Source organism: Schistocerca americana, chromosome 1 (assembly GCF_021461395.2).
Source record: "Schistocerca americana isolate TAMUIC-IGC-003095 chromosome 1, iqSchAmer2.1, whole genome shotgun sequence".
Classification (NCBI taxonomy): Eukaryota; Metazoa; Arthropoda; class Insecta; order Orthoptera; family Acrididae; genus Schistocerca; species Schistocerca americana.
The window spans coordinates 637423523-637449927 of record NC_060119.1 but is presented as its reverse complement, the minus strand read 5'-3'; the positions used below and the strand labels follow the sequence as shown (position 1 = coordinate 637449927).

General features: G+C 40.0%; 1 protein-coding gene across 1 annotated transcript in view; it reads left to right on the top strand.

The window, feature by feature from the left end:
- Window positions 1-26405, top strand: part of LOC124607541 (protein phosphatase 1L) — an 85447-nt gene that overhangs the window by 40101 nt on the left and 18941 nt on the right. Inside the window, exon 3 of the mRNA XM_047139913.1 lies at window positions 14791-14921. Coding sequence (XP_046995869.1) covers window positions 14791-14921 — 131 coding nt within the window. The remainder of the gene's footprint in view (window positions 1-14790; window positions 14922-26405) is intronic.

Sequence of the window (26405 nt, the reverse complement as noted above, 5' to 3'; positions counted from 1 at the left end):
GTGTCCAGTGGGTGGACCACATCATATGAGTGACCTGTCATGCTGCAGATTTGTCCATCCCAAAGTCCTCAGATCATCTGAGGAGGCAATCTGTATCTTGGTGGACCAATGAATGCTTCTCAGCAATGTGGGTCAGGTGTGCGGCACAATGACAGTTTAAATCTACATCTACATCTACATCCATACTCCGCAAGCCACCTGACAGTGTGTGGTGGAGGGTACCCTGAGTACCTCTATCGGTTCTCCCTTCTATTCCAGTCTCGTATTGTTTGTGGAAAGAAGGATTGTCTGTATGCTTCTGTGTGGGCTCTAATCTTTGATTTTATCCTCATGGTCTCTTCGCGAGATATACGTAGGAGGGAGCAATATACTGCTTGACTCTTCGGTAAAGATATGTTCTCTAAACTTTAACAAAAGCCCGTACCGAGCTACTGAGCATCTCTTCTGCAGAGTCTTCCACTGGAGTTTATCTATCATCTCCGTAACACTTTCGCGATTACTAAATGATCCTGTAACGAAGCGCGCTGCTCTTCGTTGGATCTTCTCTATCTCTTCCATCAACCCTATCTGGTACGGATCCCACACTGCTGAGCAGTATTCAAGCAGTGGGCGAACAAGCGTACTGTAACCTACTTCCTTTGTTTTCGGATTGCATTTCCTTAGGATTCTTCCAATGAATCTCAGTCTGGCATCTGCTTTACCGACGATCAACTTTATATGATCATTCCATTTTAAATCACTTCTAATGCGTACTCCCAGATAATTTATGGAATTAACTGCTTCCAGTTGCTGACCTGCTATTTTGTAGCTAAATAAGGGAACTATCTTTCTACAGAGCTATTACAAATGATTGAAGCGATTTCATAAATTCACTGTAGCTCCATTCATTGACATATGGTCACGACACATTACAAATACGTAGAAAAACTCATAAAGTTTTGTTCGGCTGAAGCCGCACTTCAGATTTCTGCCGCCAGAGCGCTCGAGAGTGCAGTGAGACAAAATGGCGACAGGAGCCGAGAAAGCGTATGTCGTGCTTGAAATGCACTCACATCAATCAGTCATAACAGTGCAACGACACTTCAGGACGAAGTTCAACAAAGATCCACCAACTGCTAACTCCATTCGGAGATGGTATGTGCAGTTTAAAGCTTCTGGATGCCTCTGTAAGGGGAAATCAACGGGTCGGCCTGCAGTGAGCGAAGAAACGGTTGAACGCGTGCGGGCAAGTTTCACGCGTAGCCTGCGGAACTCGACGAATAAAGCAAGCAGGGAGCTAAACGTACCACAGCTGACGGTTTGGAAAATCTTACGGAAAAGGCTAAAGCAGAAGCCTTACCGTTTACAATTGCTACAAGCCCTGACACCCGATGACAAAGTCAAACGCTTTGAATTTTCGGCGCGGTTGCAACAGCTCATGGAAGAGGATGTCTTCAGTGCGAAACTTGTTTTTAGTGATGAAGCAACATTTTTTCTTAATGGGTGAAGTGAACAGACACAATGTGCGAATCTGGGCGGTAAAGAATCCTCACGCATTCGTGCAGCAAATTCGCAATTCACCAAAAGTTAACGTGTTTTGTGCAATCTTACGGTTTAAAGTTTACGGCCCCTTTTTCTTCTGCGAAAAAAACGTTACAGGACACGTGTATCTGGACATGCTGGAAAATTGGCTCATGCCACAACTGGAGACCGACAGCGCCGACTTCATCTTTCAACAGGATGCTGCTCCACCGCACTTCCATCATGATGTTCGGCATTTCTTAAACAGGAGATTGGAAAACCGATGGATCGGTCGTGGTGGAGATCATGATCAGCAATTCATGTCATGGCCTCCACGCTCTCCCGACTTAACCCCATGCGATTTCTTTCTGTGGGGTTATGTGAAAGATTCAGTGTTTAAACCTCCTCTACCAAGAAACGTGCCAGAACTGCGAGCTCGCATCAACGATGCTTTCGAACTCATTGATGGGGACATGCTGCGCCGAGTGTGGGAGGAACTTGATTATCGGCTTGATGTCTGCTGAATCACTAAAGGAGCACATATCGAACATTTGTGAATGCCTAAAAAACTTTTTGAGTTTTTGTATGTGTGTGCAAAGCATTGTGAAAATATCTCAAATAATAAAGTTATTGTAGAGCTGTGAAATCGCTTCAATCATTTGTAGTAACCCTGTATGTATTCACAGCACATTACACTTGTCTACATTGAGATTCAATTGCCATTCCCTGCACCATGCGTCAATTCGCTGCAGATCCTCCTGCATTTCAGTACAATTTTCCATTGTTACAACCTCTTGATACACCACAGCATCATCTGCAAAAAGCCTCAGTGAACTTCCGATGTCATCCGCAAGGTCATTTATGTATATTGTGAATAGCAACGATCCTATGACACTCCCCTGCGGCTCACCTGAATTCACTCTTACTTCGGAAGACTTCTCTCCATTGAGAATGACATGCTGCGTTCTGTTATATAGGAACTCTTCCATCCAATCACGCAATTGGTCTGATAGTCCATATGCTCTTACTTTGTTCATTAAACGACTGTGGGGAACTGTATCGAACGCCTTGCGGAAGTCAAGAAACACGGCATCTACCTGTGAACCCGTGTCTATGGCCCTCTGAGTCTCGTGGACGAATAGCGCGAGCTGGGTTTCACACAACCGTCTTTTTCGAAACCCATGCTGATTCCTACAGAGTAGATTTCTAGTCTCCAGAAAAGTCATTATACTCGAACATAATACGTGTTCCAAAATTCTACAACTGATCGACGTTAGAGATATAGGTCTATAGTTCTGCACATCTGTTCGACGTCCCTTCTTGAAAACGGGTATGACCTGTGCCCTTTTCCAATCCTTTGGAACACTATGCTCTTCTAGAGACCTACGGTACACCACTGCAAGAAGGGGGGCAAGTTCCTTTGCGTACTCTGTGTAAAATCGAACTGGTATCCCATCAGCGGCCTTTCCTCTTTTGAGCGATTTTAATTGTTTCTCTATCCCTCTGTCGTCTATTTCGATATCTACCATTCTGTCATCTGTGCGACAATCTAGAGAAGGAACTACAGTGCAGTCTTCCTCTGTGAAACAGCTTTGGAAAAAGGCATTTAGTATTTCGGCCTTTAGTCTGTCATCTTCTGTTTCAGTACCATTTTGGTCACAGAGTGTCTGGACATTTTGTTTTGATCCACCTACCGCTTTGACATAAGACCAAAATTTCTTAGGATTTTCTGCCAAGTCAGTACATAGAACTTTACTTTCGAATTCATTGAACGTCTCTTGCATAGCCCTCCTCACACCACATTTTGCTTCGCGTAATTTTTGTTTGTCTGCAAGGCTTTGGCTACGTTTATGTGTGCTGTGAAGTTCCCTTTGCTTCCGCAGCAGTTTCCTAACTCGGTTGTTGTACCACGGTGGCTCTTTTCCATCTTTTATGATCTTGCTTGGCACATACTCATCTAACGCATATTATACAATGGTTTTGAATTTTGTCCACTGATCCTCAACACTATCTGTACTTGAGACAAAACTTTTGTGTTGAGCCATCAGGTACTCTGTAATCTGCTTTTTGTCACTTTTGCTAAACAGAAAAATCTTCCTACCTTTTTTATTATTTCTACTTACGGCTGAAATCATTGATGCAGTAACCGCTTAATGGTCGCTGATTCCCTGTTCTGCGTTAACTGTTTCAAATAGTTCGGGTCTGTTTGTCACCAGAAGGTCTAAAATGCTGCCCAACAGCAGACCATCTTGCATCCTTTAGAGTCACAAGAGCCAAGTTCAACGTGTTATTAAGGAAAGCAATAAAAGTCATGGAAAGCGTTCCTGGACACTCTCAACCATTCCACTTTTTCTACAATAGTATGGGAGGTCATCAGGGGCATTTGAAAAGTCCCTGCAAAAACAAACACTACTTACGTGTTTAGGGTAAACCTTTTTTATTCTTCGACATAGTCTCCTTTTAGACTTATACACATCATCCAAAGCTGTTCTAATTTATTGAGCCCTTCCGAATTATAGGAATTGTCCAAGTCTGCAAAATAGCTAGTAGTTGCTGCAATCACCTCCTCGTTTGAATAAAATCTTTGTCCTGCCGGCCTTTTCTTCAAATTTGGAAACAAATAGTAGTCTGAGGGAGCCAAGTCTGGAGAATAGGGGGGGATGTGATATGAGTAGGAATCCTATTTCCATTAATTTCGTGACAACAACTGCTGAGGGGTGTGCTGGTGCACTGTCGTGATGGAAAAGGACTTTTTGCAGTCCAAACGCCTGTGTTTTTCGTGTAGCTCGGTTTTCGAACAGTCCAGTAACAATGAATAATATGCACCTGTAATAGTTTTACCCTTTTCCAGATAATCAATGAGGATTATCTCTTGCGAATCCCAAGAGACAATCGCCATGACCTCTCCGGCCGAAGGAATGGTCTTCGCCTTTTTTGGTGTAGATTCTCTCTTGCTAACCCATTGTTTAGATAGTTCTTTGGTTTCAAGAGTATAGTAATGTATCCATGTTTCATCCATAGTGATGAAACGATGCTTAAGGTCCTGAACAGCTGCAAACCATCCTTGCAACACTTCACACGATTCTGTTTTTGATCAAGCGTGAGCAATCGCGGAACCCATCTTGCAGATAGCTTTCCAGTAATGCAAAATGTAAAGTACCCGTTCATTTGAGATGCCCACAGCATTAGCAATCTCACGCACCTTAACTCTTCTGTCATCCATCACCATATCATGGATTTATCGATGATTTCTCGAGTCGTAACCTCCCACAGGGAGTTCAGAACGTTCAGCATCACTTGTGCCCATATGGCCACTCCGAAAATTTTGAAACCACTTATAAACTGTTCTAATCAAAGGTGCAGAGTCAGCTTGTGTTTAATCTCCTGAGTCGTTTTGCCTTTCACCAAGTAATGTTTAATCACCACACGAAATTCGTTTTCGTCCAGTTTTTGACAATCGCTCGATTTCCTTGATTCACACAAATGCCGAACACAAAGAAATAGACCAATATGGCTGAAACTTGGTGTGCATTATTTCCTTGATTCGCACCAGTGGCGCTATCTCTCGGATTTTTCACGGACTTTTCTAATGCCCCTCTTACCAGTAGCAGCAGTGCTGAAAGAAGGTTGTCTCCAAATGATGCCCAGATACATCACTCAGATAACAGCAGAGCATTTTCAACGACTACAGCAAATACCAACCAAGAACTGGCATTCCATTGCTACCATGCGACTGTAGAGAGGATCCAGTTGGACTTCAGATGCAACAATTCTGAGTCTTACAACTGCCCTTTATTCACGTGGAATTGCATACGGCACTGCCTCAGGCTCGCGATACTGCAACCGGTCACAACCAAATCCAGCACACTTCAACAATTGCAGGCATTTTCAAAGGAAATACTCCTTGAATGTTTTAATTTGTTGGCAGAAAGCTCACATTCCCAGCTAGTGGAGAGAGGCCATTTTGATACCTTTCCACAAGCCAAGAGAGGACTGAATTTATCGCAGTAGTTACTGGAACATCACCTTAACGAGCTATGTAGGAAAGACCCTACAGTGAATGGTTAACCATCATCTCATCTGGATGTTAGAGACCAGGCAACTCCTTCATAGCTCTCAGTGTGTGTTCAGGAGGTTTCAGGCCACTGCCAACAACCTGACCCCGCTAGAGGCAGCTATGTATCAGGCTACATAACCATCAGTATGATCTTTGGTATCAGGAAAGCGTATAACAGTACTTGGAGACACAAAATTCTAGAGCAGCTCCACCAATGGGGATTTTATGGCCATATTTCCATCTTCATAAGGTCCTTCCTTTTTTTAGTCCTGAGTTGTTGACATGGTGTCGGATCGTTTTGAGCAGGAGAATGGTGTTCCACAGGGCAGTGTGTTAAGTGTCACTCTCCTTGCCATAGCCATAAACAGTACCACATCTACGGTGAAGAGCCCTGTTCAGTTCTCTCTATTTGTGAACGATTGTGCAGTTTTTTGTTCCACCTCCAGTGTTGTCACTGCACTTAATCAGTTGCAACTTACAGTGCAGAGGTTAGAGGACTGAGCTTCTAAGATGGGTTTTCAGTTTTCTGAAGAAAAACTTGTATGTGTTCATTGTAATCATTTTTGTCATATTGTTAATTTACCTGATTTGCATATGAGGGACACCATTCTCAGTTTATAGACTCAGTGAGGTTTCTAGGCCTTATTTTTGACTCCAAATTGTTGTGATTATCATACCTGAAAGAACTGAAAGCCAGAAGACAGAAGTCACTGAACATCTTGAAGTGTTGTAGCCACAGATCTTGGGGAGTGGACAGGATGCATCTGCTCCAGTTTTATGGCACTTTTGTGTGATCATGGCTGGACTGGGGCATGGTATTTAGGTATGTGAGGCCCTCTTATCTGAAGATTACTGGAGCTATTCGCCATGAGAGGATTAGACTAGTCACACGTGCTTACAGGACCAGCCCTTTATCCAGTCTCTGTACTTAAGCTGGGGAATCGCCTTTCACTGTCTGGTGTCAGCTCCTCGTGGTGCATCAGGCATATAAGCTCCTCGCTGCTCTGAATTCACGTACACAACATACTGTTGCTCGTCCATCTCAAGAACACCTTTTCTCCAGTCATTCAGGAGCTACAAGGTCATTTGGGCTCTGCATGCAGCACGTGCTGGAGTCAGTTGATGTGGAGCAAATACAGTCCAAAACCTACATTTTTAACCACCTGCCACCCTGGTTACTGGAGAGGCCCAGAGTGATTTTAGATATAGTGCAGTGCAGGACAGATTGCACTCCTGCATATGTTTTTAATAGATAGTTTTGTGACCTTTTATCTGAGCATCACTACCCAGTAGTAGTATTTATGGATGGATCTGTTAGTTGCTCTGTTGTTTTCTCCTGATTGTGTCTTCAAGATCCCACTGCCTCAAGACCTTATTATCTTTGACATGCAATGATGTGCAATCTTGCAGGCTCTGGAGCTGAGGAGAAATGTTTCAGTTTCTAAATTCCTTGTCTGTCCTGATTCTCTGAGTGCTCTTCACTTTCTATAACATGTGCACGAAGCAGATAAAGTAGTCAAGAATATCCAGGACAACTTCCTTGAACTACAAAACCTGGGAAAGGAAGTGTCTTCTGCTGGGTGCCATGGCACATGGGTACTGCAGGAAATGAAAGGGCAGATGTAGCAGCCAAGGAGACAAGTCATAATCCTCAGTTAGTTCAGTGCACTAACCTCCTGCACACTCTCACCTAACTGTTGAAGCACAGAGTCATGCATTGATGTGAAGAAGATTGACTGGAAGTGACAGACAATAAACGGAGTCTTGTAAAGTCTACAATGTGACCATGGCATACCTCCTTCCAGCCACACAGGTGGAATGAGGCCCTCCTTACTCATCTTTTCATAGGCCACTGCCCTATGATGCAAGGCTTCTTCGTCCAGCAAGATGACCCTCCAGTGTGAGATGCTTGTGATGCACATATCACAGTGTACCACATTTTACTACACTGCGTTTTATTTTGAGACTAAAGGGTGGCAGCTCATTTGCTGACAAACTTGCCGTCTGTTTTAACAAAGGGGCTGTCCAGTACTTACCTCAGCTCAGTATAGCCAATAGATACACAAAACAGAGCAGAAAATTTATGTTCCTAGCTTTTGGAACTTCGTTTCTTTGTCAGGGAGGATAGAGGGGAAAAAGGGGGAAGAGGGGAAAGTGGATTCAATTACTCACAACCCAGGTTATGAAGCAACAGGGGAAAGGTAACCAGGGAGGGTAGCAAAGATGGAGGCATAGTTTGTTAGTATTTGTTTCACATCTTTGTATGAGATTTTCCATTAATCATTTAGATTGCCCTCTATTTTAGCTGACAGTCAAAAGAATGTGCTATGATGTAAAATTTTGTGAATTGTTCAACTTGTCCCCTAAAAGTTTAGGGCAATGTTTTAAATGTGTTATCAGGATGGCTGGTTCATCCATGTTCTTTGTAAGTTTTCTGTGAATATATGTGTATTTTAGTTTCCTATTGTCGTCCTTAGTTTTACTTGATGATTTTAGAACTTCTGAACACTTTAAACGCCATCTTCCTTTCTGTGAGCTAGTATGATTGTGCATGTGATCATGGGTGAGAGTGAATGCGATTTTATCTCAGATAGGCTCTTAAATCTTTTCTCACATTTCCAGTGCTTTAACCACATCTGTTTTTACTGAGTTCATAAGGGCACTGATAACTTTAACCACCCCTGCCCCCCCCCCCTCCACACACACACACACACACACACACACACACACACACATATTTTTTTCTGAAATTCCTTCACCAAAGAATATAAAGTGAATATTCCAGAATTAGAATCAAGAACAAGAGCTTACATGACTATCTTAGAAATTGATATCTTTGGTGTAGCAAATCAGCTTAAAGCACTTAATAAGAGTAAGTCTTCTGGTCCAGATTGCATACCAGTTAGCTTTCTTTCTGAGTATACTGACACAACAGCCCCAGACTTAGCAATCATATACGACCACTCACTCGACAAAAAATCCATAGCAAAAGACTGGAAAGCTGCACAGGTCACACCAGTATTCAAGAAAGGAGATAGGAGTAATCTTGTGAATTTGGACCCGTATAAGTGACATCAATTTTCATTAGGATTTTGGAACATACACTGTGTTCGAACACTATGAAATACCTTGAAGGTAATGGTGTATTGATACATAGTCAGCATGGTTTCAGAAAATATATTTTGTGCGAATCATAACTAGCTCTTTATTTGGATGAAGTAATGGGTGCTATCAACAGGGGATCTAAAATTGGTTCCATATTTTTAGATTTCCAGAACGTTTTTGACATTGTTCCTCACAGGATACACCTAACCAAATTTGGTGCCTATGGAGTATTGCTTCAGTTGTGTGACTGGATTCATGATTTCCTGTCAGAAAGGTCACAGTACATAGTAACTGATGAAAAATCACTGATTAGAACAGAAGTGTTATCGAGCGTTCCCAAGGGAGTGTTACCGATTCAGATGATACTGTCATTTAGCCTCTTGTAAAGTTGTCAGAACATCAAAATCAGTTGCAAAATGACTTGGACGTGATACCTCTATGTACAAAAAGTGGCAGTTGTCTCTCTCTGAATAAGAAAAATTTCTTTGGAAATTTGTGGTAAGTTCTTACGGGACCAAACTGCTGAGTGCATTGCTCCCTAATAAGGAAAAGTGTGGAGTCATCCACATGAGTACGAAAAGAGAGCTGTTAAATTTCAGTTACATGCTAAACCATACGACTAAATATGTAGGAATTACAATTATGTACAGCTTATATTGGATCAGTCTCATAGATAATGTTGTGGCGAAAGCAAACCCAATACTCCATTTATAGGCAGAATACTTAGAAGATGCAACAAGTTTTCTAAAGAGACTGCCTACACTACACCTGTCCCTCCTCTGCTAGAGTACTGCTTTGTGGTATGAGGTCCTTATCAGATAGGATTGATGGAGAACATCAAAAAAGTCCAGAGGACACTAGTTCGTTTTGTGCTATTGTGAAATAGGGGAGAGAGTGTCACGGATATGATGAGCGAGTTGGAGTGGGATTTATTAAAAATAAATAAATAAATAAATAAAAGGCATTCTTCGTTGTAGAGAGATCTTTGCATGAAATTTCAGTTACCAGATTTCTTCTGTGAATGTGAATGAATGTGAAAATGTTTAACTGTCACCACCCTACATAGAGAGAAATGATTATCATAATAAAATAAGAGAAATCAGAGCTTCTGCAGAAAGATTTAAGTGTTCATTTTTCCCACATGCTGTTAAGATGCGTGGTACGGTAGAAAAATAGTTTGAAGGTGGTTTGAAGAACACTCTACCAGACACTTAAGTGTGAATTGCAAAGCAGTGATGTAGATGTAGATGGTCATTGTTTTTCTTGTTGATCTGTAGCTAAGTTTCCACATAATTCTGCTTAAAAAATTTAATTTGAAATATTTTACTTCTTTGTGAGTTATTGAACATATGTCTGCTGTACAGGTCTGTGTGTTTGACTTGATTAATTTGTGAAGAGATGGGAGATCTCGGCAGATGCCCCAGGATATGACAATAACTTAATCGGTGGGAGGAAGGTGCAGGTTGAGTTTATGGAATGCCATTTGTTGCTTTACAATAGTGGGTGACCTTTATTTGACAAGATATACTGAAAACTTCACAGAATAGGAAGTTTAAGGCAAGGTATCAAAAGTTACACAAGGTGGTTTAAATACCTCTTTTAGGAGTTGCAGTTTTTTTTTAATAGAACAAGTAATGCCTCTTTATAATAACAAGTCCAACATTCATAAACATACGACTCAAGAGCCCTTTGTGCACTCATAAAATTTCGACCAGGCAGATTATGGAAGGAGCATTACCATAACAATTTCAGAACCACTCAGTAGGTAGTGAACTTCAAACAAGGAAGGTGGCCCTTATTTAGAAAAAAATTACAAGTTGAGGATTACAATTAAAAATAACTTGAAGACGCTAGCAATTTAGAAACAGAAGTGGATGAGCTCTTTGACATTAGGAACCTTTCAAACAGGAAGGTAACAATATTCAAAATTTTACAAGTTCAGCGTTTGACAATTTGAAGTCATTTGGACATTACCGCTTTCTCAAACAGGAACAGTTACAAAATTTTTAAGATACAAAATTTCAGCATTTTATGAATCTGGAGAGTCTCTTTGCCATAAGCAGTTTTGCAATCAGGAAAGGCAACAATATTTTAAAATTTACAGGTTCAGGGCTACAATAAAAAGATCTGTTGTGCCCTTTGGTCATGAGCAATTTTGGAACAGAAAGGTAACAAAGATTTGAAAATTTACAGATTCAGCAATTTACAATTAAAGGATTGAAAGATCTTTAAATCAAGGCTGGTGGAGCCAAGGCTTGGCTGTGATGGCTTAGGGCAGCAGACGATTTGATTTAAACTTAAGTCCAAATGCCATAAAGATTAAGCACTTAACTTATAGAAAGGTGACGTAGCAAGTACCTACTGCAAAATAGGAGGCAGAACACACACTGCACAAAAGCACACAGCTGACGTGGACTAGCCACACCTGATGAATCGGCGGGTAGTGGATAACAAGCTGGGGCCAACGGTTGCAACACTACAAACAGCTTGGGAAGCAGAGGGCAAACAAACAGGCATATAATTCATCCAGGACTGAGCATAAAAAGTATGAAAATTCTCAAGACCGAACACAAAAATACCAAATTCAAACCCTATCCCGGACACTAACCAAAATCTAAGTGTTACAGTGACTGCACAACTAGAACAAAGGTGATTAACCAGTTAATCATTTGACAGTAATGACCAAACATAACAATTTGATTTAGTAGCCAACTGTTCACAAGACCTGTGAACTTAAGAAGTAGCAAGAAATGCTTGAGCACTAATACCTAAGCACGAGATCACAGTAGTAATAAAATATACAACAATAAACAATAAATTCCTTCTTTTAAGAAAAGTGCTGGCTCTCAACAAGACCTTCCAACATGAGTACAGAAAACAAGCCAACATTCATCGGGCCACTGGCTTTTGCTCACCATGACCATGCCCAATGTTACAATTCATACATAAGTCGGGCATTGCCACCTTAAGGGTCAGGGTCAATATACAATGTCAGTGGTCAGTAGTATATGTGATGCCCTAGAACATATTACAACAAGATTTCACACCCAAGCAATACTCACAAGGATCACTAAACAAATGGTACAGAGTGACGAAGAAAAGTGGGCAAACTAGCCTAATGGGAGCAAGTTCAACACCGGAGCACATGTGCCAAAATCCATAAATGGAAGTGCCTTACCCAAAAATAAGGTAGGGCTACCAGAGAAAATCAGTATCATCAAGACGCCCCACATCAACAGATGGTCACTCCCAAATCCAGTCGGGCACAACAGCATAGAGCTCAACAATCCACTCGAACATGGCCCTGTACAAATAGCCACTCACTTGGACAAGCAACTGCTGATCAGGCCCCATGATTGCATGCTCACTGTTCATAACAGACTTCTCTGTCTCATTGCCCCGCCCCCACCCATCAACAACCTGCCTCCGACTCCTTGTAAACAGAGAGCCAACTACAAGAAGACTGAAACGCCACCCAGTGGTGTAATAGGAAAACAGACTGTGCCAGTAAGCAAGTAACAGCTCAGAAAATGAGCCGATACAGCTCAAAATGATTTAAAGTAACCAGTTGACCTTGAATGTCTTTAAATAAGCTGTTGCTTATTATTGTAGAAGTTGTTTAATAGTTGATTACCACTTAAATTGTACAGAAAATGTCTGAAATTTCAATAAATGTAGATGATTTAATGATTAGAAGATAAAGTAAGTGCTGGCCTCCAGTATGTTCATTGAACAAATCTTGCCATATTTTGATATAATACAAGATGGGTGAAGCAAATAGAACATAAAAAGCAGACTAGCACAGGCAAACAGGGCATTATTGGCCAAAAGGAGTGTACTAGTATCAAGAATAGATTTTAATTTGATGAATAAATTTCTGAGACTGTACTACATTTGGAGCACTGCCATGTGGCAGTGATTGAGATGTGGTGCTGTAAATGGATGTTTAAAATTAAGTGGAGCGATAAGGTAAGGAATGAGGAGGTTCTCCACAGAACATTAGGAAAATGCTGACAACAAGAAGGGACTGGATGACAGGACATATGTTAAAGACATGAGGGAATAACGTCCATGCTACTAGAGGGAGCTGCAGAGAGTAAAAACTGTAGAGGCCGAAATGGATTGGATTACATCCAACAAATAATTGAGTATGTATAGTGCAAGTGCCACTCTAAAATGAAGAGATTGGTGTGAGAGAGGAATTTGTAGCAGGTTGCATTATACCAGCCAGAACACTGATGCCTAAGAAAGTTGTATTTGACATATTCTCCTATTACAGCTCCGCAGAGTCAGTTACTCCTTTCTGCTTTTATTTCTGTGTTGGCGTGAAATGTGGCACCATGAGTCTGTAATAAACCCTGAGGTGACGCAGTGCAGTAAAAAAAATTAACCAAAGTGTGTGAGCAAGAAATATTTTGTGGAATGCAGAACGATTTACCTGGAATTTAGTAACATTTCTGTATTGTTGAGTGTTTCTGAGATCTGTGTACGAGTCACATGCATGTGAGTGATTTCTTTTCCTAACTTTTGTTTATTCCTTTTAAATCTTGTACTTTATGGGTATTTAGGCTTTGTCTCCCTTGTTTTTGAAGCACCACTTTGTAGCACAGGTTTGTCAGTCACTCTTGTCTTGCTCCATGTGATCCCACTCCTGTCTACTCCTGAAGGTAATAGAGAAAAGTATACTTAAGGTATTTCAAAAATAATTTCTCTTGTCATGGACTCGTTGTCGCTGAGTCTCATGTTAGTATTTAACAGAGATATTTCCTTGCCATACTGTGCTGAGGTATCCATTGATATACTTGGAATTGGCACAGATCCTAATTCTTAAAAAAAAAAAAAAAAAAATATGCCCGAAGATCAAAGAGCATATATAACATTTGAGGCGGAGCCATATTGCTTTTTTTGTGCCAGTCATCTTCTGTCTTGCATGTCAATCTGTTGTGAACAAGGAAACAGTTCATGTCAACACTTAAATCATAGTTTCCACTTACCAGTATGTATTTGAAGAAAGCATATTTAGGAACCACCAAGTGCCACTGATGAGTATTCAATGCCAAATTCAATTACCTGGTCATAATCCAATAACAAAAAATTATTTAGAACAGCCTGTATCATTCGTACTGTGCTGTGTACAAATGAAATTAAAGTAACCAATCTTCATCACTGAAACTGCTGCTGTCAATAGTAAAATGCATTAATAGAATTAAATGATTAGTATTCAGGTATCGTTGTCCTGGGTGAAGTGCACTCTGTGTACTAAGCAGTGTAGTACAGTACTACGCGATGCAGTGCTCTCTATGCAAGAGGATGAACTAATGATTAAACAAAACTGTCCTATGTATGTATCCTCTGAGTCTTTCATGGTGGCATGTTTTAATAAAATCTTCTCAGTTTACAAGCTGTGTCACGTCGAATGAAACACACAAGCTTTCAATAACTGTCTCCACCATTATCATCAGGAGTTAAAATCATTGGCTGTTGGGGCTGGCAACCTGTTCTGGTTACACAGATACAAAAGCAGTGTCTGGAACCTATCGGAGAGGGCCGAAGGGACAGCTGCCAAACTTGCCTTCCGTATGTGCATCACTTTGGCTCTCGGGAAATTTCAAGATGCTGCTTTTTCAAGCTTTCAATAACTGTCTCCACCATTATCATCAGGAGTTAAAATCATTGGCTGTTGGGGCTGGCAAGCTGTTCTGGTTACACAGATACAAAAGCAGTGTCTGGAACCTATCGGAGAGGGCCGAAGGGACAGCTGCCAAACTTGCCTTCCGTATGTGCATCACTTTGGCTCTCGGGAAATTTCAAGATGCAGCTTTTTCATCTATAAAATCATAACATCATACCATCCCTGACTATGAGTGATTCAATCCCTGATGGTGATGGGGGAGACAGCTGTCAAAAGCTTGAGCTTGTGTTCGAAGTGACGCAACTTGTAAACTGAGAAGAGTTTATTGAAGTTCTGTGTATATCTCTAAAATGATTATGTATTTGTGTAAAACATTTTATTGCTTGTGCTTTTGTCTGCGTTCAAAGTGGTAAGAAGTCATTTTGGTAAAATAAAATGTATGTTGGACCATACCTGTTCCTTTTCTTTCCTTACTGAAGTAAAATTTTGTGTGCAGGTACTACCGCTCTGATTGCTTTGTTGGAAGGCAATCAGTTGGTAGTAGCAAATGTTGGAGATTCAAGGGGAGTGATGTGTGACAGCCGCGGCAATGCTATACCACTGTCTTTTGATCACAAACCACAGCAGGTACGTATGTATATTTATACTGAAAAGCATTACTAATTTGATAATGTAATATACAGAAAAAAATTGTCTTCGTAATAGTATGAGGTTAAGTCAGTAAATATCTGTGATTTCATTCTAATCGTCTTCAAATTGGCAGCATGACTTAGTGCTCTCACCAGCTGCTAGATGGCACCATTCTGTTTCCTTGTGGCAGTTTCCAACATTGTCACTCCAGTTCATTTTGTGCTATTGTGAAGTAAACATTGCTGTGCTATTCTCCTTTTGCATCGATGAAGAACAGCATTATCTGATCAGTTTTGCGGTCTGAAAGTGTACCAGGAACTGGAATTGATATAAGACTCTTAACACAATAAAAGAACAATATTTTACCATGTTGTAGTTTTTCCCAGTGGATTGAACAATTGGTAAGTGACTGAACAAGTGTGAAGAACAAGGAAAGAGCAGGATGGCCAACATTGAGCAAGTGTGGAGCCTAATTTTGAATAACCAACATGTGTCTGCTGATGAAGCTGTAGACCAAATACACATTAGTCATGGTTGTGCATACATCATTCATAAAAGGCTCAATTGTCATAATGTCTGTGCAAGATTGGTCAAATGAACAACTCAATAAAGAGAACAAGCACAGTCTTGTGAGAACCTGTTGGCAGCTACTTGAACAGCCATGTTAAAGAAGTTGAAATGTTTTATGAATCAATCACTGCTGGAGATGAAAAATGGGTTCAACTCTTTGAACCAGAGAGCAAATGCCAAAAAATGGAATGGAAACACTTAAATCTGCAGCTGAAAAGAAATTAAAGAATCAACCATCTGCAGGAAAGTGATGCTAACTGTTTTTTGGAATACACAGGGGGCAGTTCTGGAGCAGTTAGTGTGATGTGCTTGGTAACTGAGGTCAGTTATCAGATGTTTTGCATTCGTTCGGTTCACTTAAAGGTGGTTGAAGAGCCTATTGATTCACCTCTGAGGAACAGTGAAGGAAGCAGTGCATGTGTCGTTTGGTGCTCAGCAGAACATCTTTTTTTCTGAGCGTGTTGGAAACAATGGACCAAGTGCATTGAAAAGCCACATTCAAAGCAGGGATACGACTTCCTGAAATCCTGCCCTGAAATGAGATCCATCCTTCATGAAATCCTCCCCACTCCACCAAGAGTGTCTTTCTGCCGTCCACCTAACCTTCGTAACCTCTTAGTTCATCCCTATGAAATCCCCAAACCACCTTCCCTACTCTCTGGCTCCTACCCTTGTAACCGCCCCAGGTGTAAAGCCTGTCCCATGCACCCTCCCACCACCACCTACTCCAGTCCTGTAACCCGGAAGGTGTACACGATCAAAGGCAGAGCCACGTGTGAAAGCATCCACGTGATTTACCAACTGACCTACCTACACTGTGAAGCTTTCTATGTGGGAATGACCAGCAACAAACTGTCCATTCGCATGAATGGACACAGGCAGACAGTGTATGTTGGTAATGAGGATCACCCTGTGGCTAAACATGCCTTGGTGCACGGCCAGCACATCTTGGCACAGTGTTACACCGTCCGGGTTATCTGGATACTTCCCACTAACACCAACCTGTCAGAACTCCGGAGATGGGAACTTGCCCTTCAGTATATCCTCTCTTCTCGTTATCCGCCAGGCCTCAACCTCCGCTAATTTCAAGTTGCCGCCGCTCATACCTCACCTGTCTTTCAACAACATCTTTGCCTCTTTACTTCCGCCTCGACTGACATCTCTGCCTAAACTCTTTGCCTTTACAAATGTCTGCTTGTGTCTGTGGATGTGTGGATGGATGTGTGTGTGTGTGTGTGTGTGTGTGTGTGTGTGTGTGTTTGTGTGTATACCCGTCCTTTTTACCCCCTAAGGTAAGTCTTTCCACTCCCGGGATTGGGATGACTCCTTACCCTCTCCCTTAAAACCCACATCCTTTCGTCTTTCCCTCTCCTTCCCTCTTTCCTGATGAAGCAACCGTTGGTTGTGAAAGCTAGAATTTTGTGTGTATGATTGTGTTTGTTTGTGTGTCTATCGACCTGCCAGCGCTTTTGTTTGGTAAGTCTCATCATCTTTGTTTTTAGATATATTTTTCCCACGTGGAATGTTTCCCTCTATTATATATAAAACAAAGATGATGTGACTTACCAAACGGAAGTGCTGGCAGGTTGATAGACACACAAACGTACACACAAAATTCAAGCTTTCGCAACAAACGGCTGCTTCATCAGGAAAGAGGGAAGGAGAGGCGGGATAAAATTGTATGGTAGATTCGGTAAAGAGGAGAAGGTGAATACAAAGTGAAACTACTTGCAAAAACAGAAAGAGAAAATAAGATGACAGCAAAGATTTCGAAATGCAACAGTGACAACAACAAACGTAATTGTTGGGTTCAACGACCTGCCAGCACTTTCGTTTGGTAAGTCACATCATCTTTGTTTTTAGATATATTTTTCCCACGTGGAATGTTTCCCTGTTGTTCTGACATCATAATAAACAAGAAAAATATTGTATAGATTTTTTTGACTTACCCTCACATATTGGAGTAGTGTGACATTCTGATGTTCTTTGGATAGTTAAGCTCTAGGACTATAGTATCAGTTATAAAATTATCGTTTATGAATGGACTCTTCTATTTACAATATTGTTATGTCATTGCTCCTATGGGTATACTCTTGGACACTTTCTTTAACACTCTGTAACCCAACAGTGTTGTTGTGAAACTGTTATTGTATGGTATTCTCAGAACTGAGTTGCATCACAATATCAGTTACAGGTTTTACACCCTCTAGTGTGCAAATAATCAACTGTGTAGGCATAGTAGTACACCTTTAATTTCATTTCTAAATGTGTGGCATTTTGTGGCACATGCATTTTGATGCATTATTTGAACTTATTGTGGCTGTTGCCTTGGTGGAACTATGAACTTACTTAGTAAAATATCACTTTCATTTATAGCTCTATTGCACACACAAAATATTATTCATTTTTAAACTCTGTATATTTGGTGTTGTTATTTGTTGTTCACTATGATGCTTGATAATTTCACTGTTGTGTGTAACTTGGCACTCCGCGTGTAATTGCCTACTGTTCTGAGTGCTTTCACGTGCTACAGACTGCATCATCTTCTGCACTAGGTAGTTACTTTCCCTGCTTCTTATGTAGTTATTCTGACCAAGAACTGGATAACTTTTAAAAAAGCACATTTCAATTCTTTAGTGACATATTTCAAAAAAAGTATCGTCATACTGTCCAACGTCACTTTGTTTACAGAACTAAGGCAATTCTTATTGTTTTTTTTTTTATTCTTGTTGCATCTGGCATGTTTTTTACTGCGTGATTTTGTTTTAGTGAAAATTCAGCAGCTCTTGGAAAGTGCGTTTCTGAAAGTCACATGCGATTTTTCTCATCTGATTTGAGACCTGCTAATGCCATTCTTTCTTGGTAATATTTCTCTTATGTATCTTGTAAAGGACTTGAAAATTTAGAACACATGTATCAAGGTATGGATAACAGAGTTTTCTTGTATCATTTTGTAATTTGGGAGCACATTCCATTGAATTAAATATGCTAGTCCAATTCCCCAGTTGAAATAATTTTGGCTGTATCGCACATGTCCAAAATTTATATTTCTTTTGTCATTCCATTCAATATTCACCATAGTGTTTGTTGAGCTAAACTCCATTTCTCCCATTTGTAGGTTGCCTTCAAGTTTTGACTTGGCTTTCCTGATCATGTGAACTGTACCAAATGCTTTTGTTACTCTTTCCTGCAAGGACTGGAGGGATTAGGGCTTGCATATGACTGTCCTCTTCACAAATATGCTTCCAAAATTTGTCACAGTATTTCCTGTCTTTCCCAAATAGTCATTACTGGTATCTGTGTCACAGTTTGCACCAGTGTAGGCTATCTTGTATAAACCAGTGCAGGCTATCTTGCATAAACACTTCTTTCAGATAGCTTGTGTTGTTTGAACACCAAGTGTTATTTGAACAACAAGGAACTTCGGCCAGTACAGACTTTTTGGAATGGCATGAGAACCATACAGAACATCCTTCTTGGACACCAAACAAGTGACCTTATTTTGTATAAGTTTTAATCTTTAACTGGAATATTGTTATTGTAAAAATGTGGCACCCAAAGCAACAATAAGTAATCATCATGGGACATTGTTTGACAAATAATGTCATTTCAAAGAAGAGAATCCTTTTACCAGTATTCAGACTAGCTCACTTTATTAGTTCTTCTCATAAAGAGAGTTACAATTGCAAAACAATATATTGGTGCTGTGTGTACATCTTTATTAGGAAACCAAAGTCGTTTAAATGCCTAAAAAGATTAATAATGTGAATATTAGGAAACCAAAGTCATTTAAATGCCTGGAAAGATTAATAATCTGAATAGTGTTGTTGCAAGCCTATTACACTTGTCTGTGATGAGTAATACTAATAAATTTGTTAAAAAAGGCTGAACAGCTTCTGTTACACAGGTGTTTCTTGTAAATCGGAAGGTTCACAACTGAATTTTCTATTTGAAAATTGCCGACCTCAAGACTCGGCTTCCTTCTGCACCATGTGTATGGGAGGAACAAGAAAAATTATTTTCTCTCCCTTGAGATGAGATGTTGAAAGGCAACAATCATCAAGAGGCACAAAGTCCTTGGTTGCTGACACACACAGTATCAAGTATTCAAATAACCTGATGTACTTTCAAAATAGTTCAATACCTGCCACTAGGCCAACAAAGTGCCACTTGAAAAGCAGTACCTGCTGCCTTTGGCGGATATAAAGGAACCCCTAGTATCCCATAAACCATTTGGAGCCCTGCAAGCCACATTGTGTAACCGTGACACAATAATTTACTTAAATATTTGAAACATATATATTAATGTTGTCTTCTTTGTTTTGTGGCCTATTTTTCCACAGTTGCAGTCGTACATCTTATATAGGTTAAGGGGGGAAACAACATTATGAGGCTGTTTGACACTGATTTTTGTGATTTTTTTTTTTTTGCTGGGAAGAATTAATTAGAATTTAATCAAATTTTGACATAATTTCTTTCATATTTCTAACAGTTTCTGTGAATTTTTTGGAATAATTTCAGCCAAAAATTACAAAGTTACACTGTGACGTCCACTGAAGATTGTGAGCATAGTTCTCAAATTGTGTGCCATGTAGCCATTCCAATTTTCATCTAAAACCAAAAAGGTTTTGATTTTACAATAATAACTTACTTTCTAAGAATGTGAACCTCAATGCAGGTGAAAATAATTGAAAATGAAACATTTTGCAAGCTTTGGAACAATTTACTTTGATTTTCACGATTTTTTTCTCTAATTATGCATAGAAAAATACCCTTAAAATCATTATATCATCCCAGAAGTTGGTTCATATAATTCGTAATTTTATAAAGAATCGCACTATCAATTTTTGTAATGATCAGTTATATAGTTTTTGAATTAGATTGCACACAAATGTGAAAAAAGTCATTTGGAGATAATTGCGTTTCAAAAATAAAATATCGGAAACTAGAAATTCAACAAAGTTAACAATAATGTAAAATGCTTACTGATTAATCTGCGATTCCAGCACCATATAGTAATCCTTCTTTTTCCTCGTAGGCTTTGTTTTGCACTTGCAACAGCGCTTTCCAAGCTTTCTGACCTTCCTTTGATTCCAATGAACTACATTGATTCTGCTGGCTCACACGCTGGTTAGTCATTTGTTCGGCATAATCAAAGCTTTGCGTGTCTACTACAATTCCTACCTCATTCATGACCATCAGAAGGGATGAATTTCCTTCATTGAATAAGCCCGCTGCTAAATATGATGCCAATTCAACGACTTTTAGTCCGTAGTGCAAGTGTTTAGGAGCTAATTGCCAAATAGTGGAATTAAAATTTTCATTCGAATTTTGTGTGTGATCACCTAAACATCTCTCCAGTAATTCATCCCTTGATGAATCTTCTTATATTGGAAAAATTTCCTTCTGTATGTCGGGGTGCAATGGAGTAGGATGCTGTTCATTTCTGCCACTCGCACCAGCGTCTTCTACCACTGGGCAGTACTCATATCGAGGATTTTCATCCATGTAAATCATACAATAGTATGTAGTTATAGCTTGTACCCAATGTTCACTCGGTTCTGTGCTCATAAAATGTAAACAAACACGAATTTTGCTTTGAAATTTTGACAATGTATTCTTGGATAGTGAAACTAAAGTTACATATAATTTTAAAAAATCAGATTTTTTTTTAACCTCCTAATGTGGTTTGCCCCCTTAAGTACCATCTTGTGCGACTAACGAAAGTCTTATAACAAATTAGTTTTGCTTTGTTTTACATATGGCTTTTATTTTATTTTTTTACAGTTTTGTTTTCTAGGATCGTGAATAGTTCTCAACTTTAACTTACTACTCTAAACAATATTGATATATTATTAATTTAGTGCAGACTTCAATGCAAGATGCTTACAACAGTTTCTGCAATGAAACTTTGTCTCGAAACTTGACAGAAAATCCAAAGAGATTCCGGTCGTATGTCAGTGGCAAAAACGATCAATGCCTTCTCTGCACAATAGCGATGGAAATACTATCGAAGACAGTGCTGCCAAAGCAGAGTTACTAAACACAGCTTTCCGAAATGCCTTCACAAAAGAAGACGGAAGTAAATATTTCAGAATTCGAATTGAGAACAGCTGCCAACATGAGTAACATAGAAGTAAATATCCTTGGAGTAGTGAAGTAACTTGAATCACGTAATAAAAGGAAGTCTTCATTCCAGACTGTATACCAATTAGGTTCCTTTCGGAATATGCTGTTGCGTTAGCTCCAGACTTAACAATCATATACAACTGTGTGCTTGATGAAAGATACGTACCTAAAGACTGGAAAGTTGCACAGGTCACACCAATATTCAAGAAAGGTCGCAGGAGTAATCCACTAAATTACAGGAGCGTATCGTTAACATCGATATGCAGCAGGATTCTGGAGCATATATTGTGTTCAAACATTATGAATTACCTTGAAGAAAAGTCTATTGACACACAGTCAACATGAGCTTAGAAAACGTCGTTCACATGAAATGTTGGATGCTATTGACAAGGGATTTCAGATAGATTCTGTATTTCTGGATGGCTTTTGACACTGTACCACATAAGCGGTTTGCAGTGAAATTGTGTGCTTATGGAATATCATCTCAGTTATGTGACTGGATTTGTGATTTCCTGTCGGAGAGGTCACAGTTTGTAGTAATTGACGGAAAGTCATCGAGTAAAATAGAAATGATTTCTGGCATTCACCAAGGCAGTGTTACAGGCCCTTTGCTGTTCCTTATCTATATAAACAATTTGGGAGACAATCTGAGCAGCTGTCTTAGGTTGTTTACAGATGATGCTGTCGTTTATCGACTAATAAAGTCATCAGAAGATCAATACAAATTGCAAAATGATTTAGAAAAAAACATCTGAATGGTGCTAAAATTGGCAGTTGACCCTAAATGATGAAAAGTGTGAGGCCATGTGCATGAATGCTGAAAGGAATTCGTTAAACTTTGGTTACACGATTAATCAGTCTAATTTAAAAGCCATAAATTCAACTAAATACCTAGGTATTATAATTACGAACAACTTAAATTGGAAGGAACACATAGAAAATGTAGGCAATCCAAAGACTGTGTTTTATTGGCAGGACACTTAGAAAATGTAACAGAACTACTAAGGAGACTGGCTACCCTAAGCTTGTCCATCCTCTTTTAGAATATTGCTGCACAGTGTGGGTTCCTTACCAGATAGGACTGACAGAGTACATTGAAAAGTTCAAAGAAAGGCAGCACATTTTGTATTATCGTGATATACGGGAGAGAGTGTTACTGAAATGATACAGGATTTGGGCTGGACATTATTAAAAGAAAATCGTTTTTCGTTGCGACGGAATCTTCTCACAAAATTCCAATCTCCAACTTTCTCCTCCGAATTCGAAAATATTTTGTTGACACCGACCTACATATGGAGAAAGATCACCACGATAAAATAAGGGAAATCAGAGTTCGTACGAAAAGATATAGGTGTTCGTTCTTTCCGTGCACTGTACGAGATTGTAATAATAGAGAATTGTGAAGGTGGTTAGAACCCTCTGCCAGTCACTTAAATGTGATTTGCAGAGTATCCATGTAGATGTAAATGTACAGGGTCTACATAAAGTCTGGGAACACTTTCAATTATTTATTGCACAAGAACTAAACATTGTACAGATGTCATACATATTGCATTTTGAAGAGAAACTCTGAAAGTTTTTTTTTTTACAAACTTCGTTTTGTGAACCATGAGTGACCTGGCAGATGTCAATACGGTAATCGAATTCTTGCCATACCTGTCCCAGAATGGCATTGTTGACTGTGGCAGTCGCTTCCCGTATTCTCTCCTGGGGCTCTGCTACATCACTTGGTAGAGGCAGTACATGCACCAGATCTTTAATGTGTCCTCACAGAAAAAAGTCACACGGAGTGAGATCTGGTGGTTGGGGAGGCCATTTCATGAAACAGCTGTCCCCTTCTGTATCACGGCCATGTTTGTGACTAGCGCTGACTATTGGCAAATTACCAAACTATGCTGTGGTGGTATACGTGGAAAAAAAACTTTCAGGGTTTCTCTTCAAAATGACATATTTATGATATCTGTACAATGTTTGGTTCTTATCCAATAAATAATTGAAAGTGTTCCCGGACTTTATGTACACCCTGTATTATCGTTATAGTTTGGTTGTTTCATACATAATCCTTCCTGTTCTTATAAACATATGTGGTAGATTTTAACATACAGCCCTTTTGCTAACACTAAATAACACCCCACCCTGGATTTTTCATTGTTTGACTAAATATATTCATGTTTTTGTGTGAAGAAACATTGCCATCTCACCATTTAGTGTACTTTGTTTTGCTATTACGAGATATGTTCTTTTGCTTGTTTTGATGGTAGCAGGAGCATTTGCCTAACTTCTATGTGTGTCAGTTATTGCTTTACAATGGTACAGTGGGGGTGATCTAGAATGGGGATATTGCCTAGCTTGATATTTTGTGGTGTCTAGGGGGTTGTTCTTTATCTACTATATATGTTATCAGTTTAAGTAACATTTGATTGCTGACATTTGTTTGGTCATTTATTAAGTGTTTCTTCTCTATTATTGCATTTTGAATTTGGAAGTTCTCTTGTAGGGTTAAGAGATGTTTCTCTTTATTACTGAATATGACTATTTTCACATCTTTTTCTATTGTGGTAGGGTGGTGGTTTTCTTGTCAGAGGTGTTCTGCAAATGGCTGGTACCATATTTCCATCCTCTTTTATCTTATTTAAATCATGTTTCAAAAGTTCTGCTGGTATGCCCTAAGTATAGAGCATCACAATGTTACACTGGGGTTGATAAATGCCATATTTATATCATCTTCCTTCTTTAGACATTTCTGTATTGTGTCAGTGCTTTAGTATGCTATTTTTATTTCTTCTTCCTTGAGAAGATCGTAAGAGATGGAAAAGAGCCACCGTGGTACAACAACCGAGTTAGAAAACTGCTGCGGAAGCAAAGGGAACTTCACAGCAAACATAAACATAGCCAAAGCCTTGCAGACAAACAAAAATTAGGCGAAGCGAAATGTAGTGTGAGGAGGGCTATGCGAGAGGCGTTCAATGAATTCGAAAGTAAAGTTCTATGTACTGACTTGGCAGAAAATCCTAAGAAATTTTGGTCTTATGTCAAAGCGGTAGGTGGATCAAAACAAAAAGGTCCAGACACTCTGTGACCAAAGTGGTACTGAAACAGAGGATGACAGACTAAAGGCCGAAATACTAAATGTCTTTTTCCAAAGTTGTTTCACAGAGGAAGATTGCACTGTAATTCCTTCTCTAGATTGTCGCACAGATGACAGAATGGTAGATATCGAAATAGACGACAGAGGGATAGAGAAACAATTAAAATCGCTCAAAAGAGGAAAGGCCTCTGGACCTGATGGGATACCAGTTCAATTTATACAGAGTACGCGAAGGGTCTTGCCCCCCTTCTTGCAGCGGTGTACCGTAGGTCTCTAGAAGAGCGTAGCGTTCCAAAGGATTGGAAAAGGGCACAGGTCATCCCCGTTTTCAAGAAGGGACATCGAGCAGATGTGCAGAACTATAGACCTATATCTCTAACGTCGATCAGTTGTAGAATTTTGGAACACGTATTGTGTTCGAGTATAATGAATTTTCTGGAGACTAGAAATCTACTCTGTAGGAATCAGCATGGGTTTCGAAAAAGACGGTCATGTGAAACCCAGCTCGCGCTATTCGTCCACGAGACTCAGAGGGCCATAGACACGGGTTCACAGGTAGATGCCGTGTTTCTTGACTTCCGCAAGGCGTTCGATACAGTTCCCCACAGTCGTTTAATGAACAAAGTAAGAGCATATGGACTATCAGACCAATTGTGTGATTGGATTGAGGAGTTCCTAGATAACAGGACGCAGCATGTCATTCTCAATGGAGAGAAGTCTTCTGAAGTAAGAGTGATTTCAGGTGTGCCGCAGGGGAGTGTCATAGGATCGTTGCTATTCACAATATACATAAATGACCTTGTGGATGACATCGGAAGTTCACTGAGGCTTTTTGCAGATGATGCTGTGGTGTATCGAGAGGTTGTAACAATGGAAAATTGTACTGATATGCAGGAGGATCTGCAGCGAATTGACGCATGGTGCAGGAAGTGGCAATTGAATCTCAATGTAGACAAGTGTAATGTGCTGCGAATACACAGAAAGATAGATCCTTTATCATTTAGCTACAAAATAGCAGGTCAGCAACTGGAAGCAGTTAATACCATAAATTATCTGGGAGTACGCATTAGGAGTGATTTAAAATGGAATGATCATATAATGTTCATCGTCGGTAAAGCAGACGCCAGACTGAGATTCATTGGAAGAATCCTAAGGAAATGCAATCCGAAAACAAAGGAAGTAGGTCACAGTACGCTTGTTCGCCCACTGCTTGAATACTGCTCAGCAGTGTGGGATCCGTACCAGAGAGGGTTGATAGAAGATATAGAGAAGATCCAACGGAGAGCAGCGCGCTTCGTTACAGGATCATTTAGTAATCGCGAAAGCGTTACGGAGATGATAGATAAACTCCAGTGGAAGACTCTGCAGGAGAGACGCTCAGTAGCTCGGTACGGGCTTTTGTCAAAGTTTCGAGAACATACCTTCACCGAAGAGTCAAGCAGTATATTGCTCCCTCCTATGTATATCTCGCGAAGAGACCATGAGGATAAAATCAGAGAGATTAGAGCCCACACAGAGGCATACCGACAATCCTTCTTTCCACGAACAATACGAGACTGGAATAGAAGGGAGAACCGATAGAGGTACTCAAGGTACCCTCCGCCACACACCGTCAGGTGGCTTGCGGAGTATGGATGTAGATGTAGATGTAGAATATTCACAATTGTGTGTTTCAGTTTATTTCTGTATGTGTA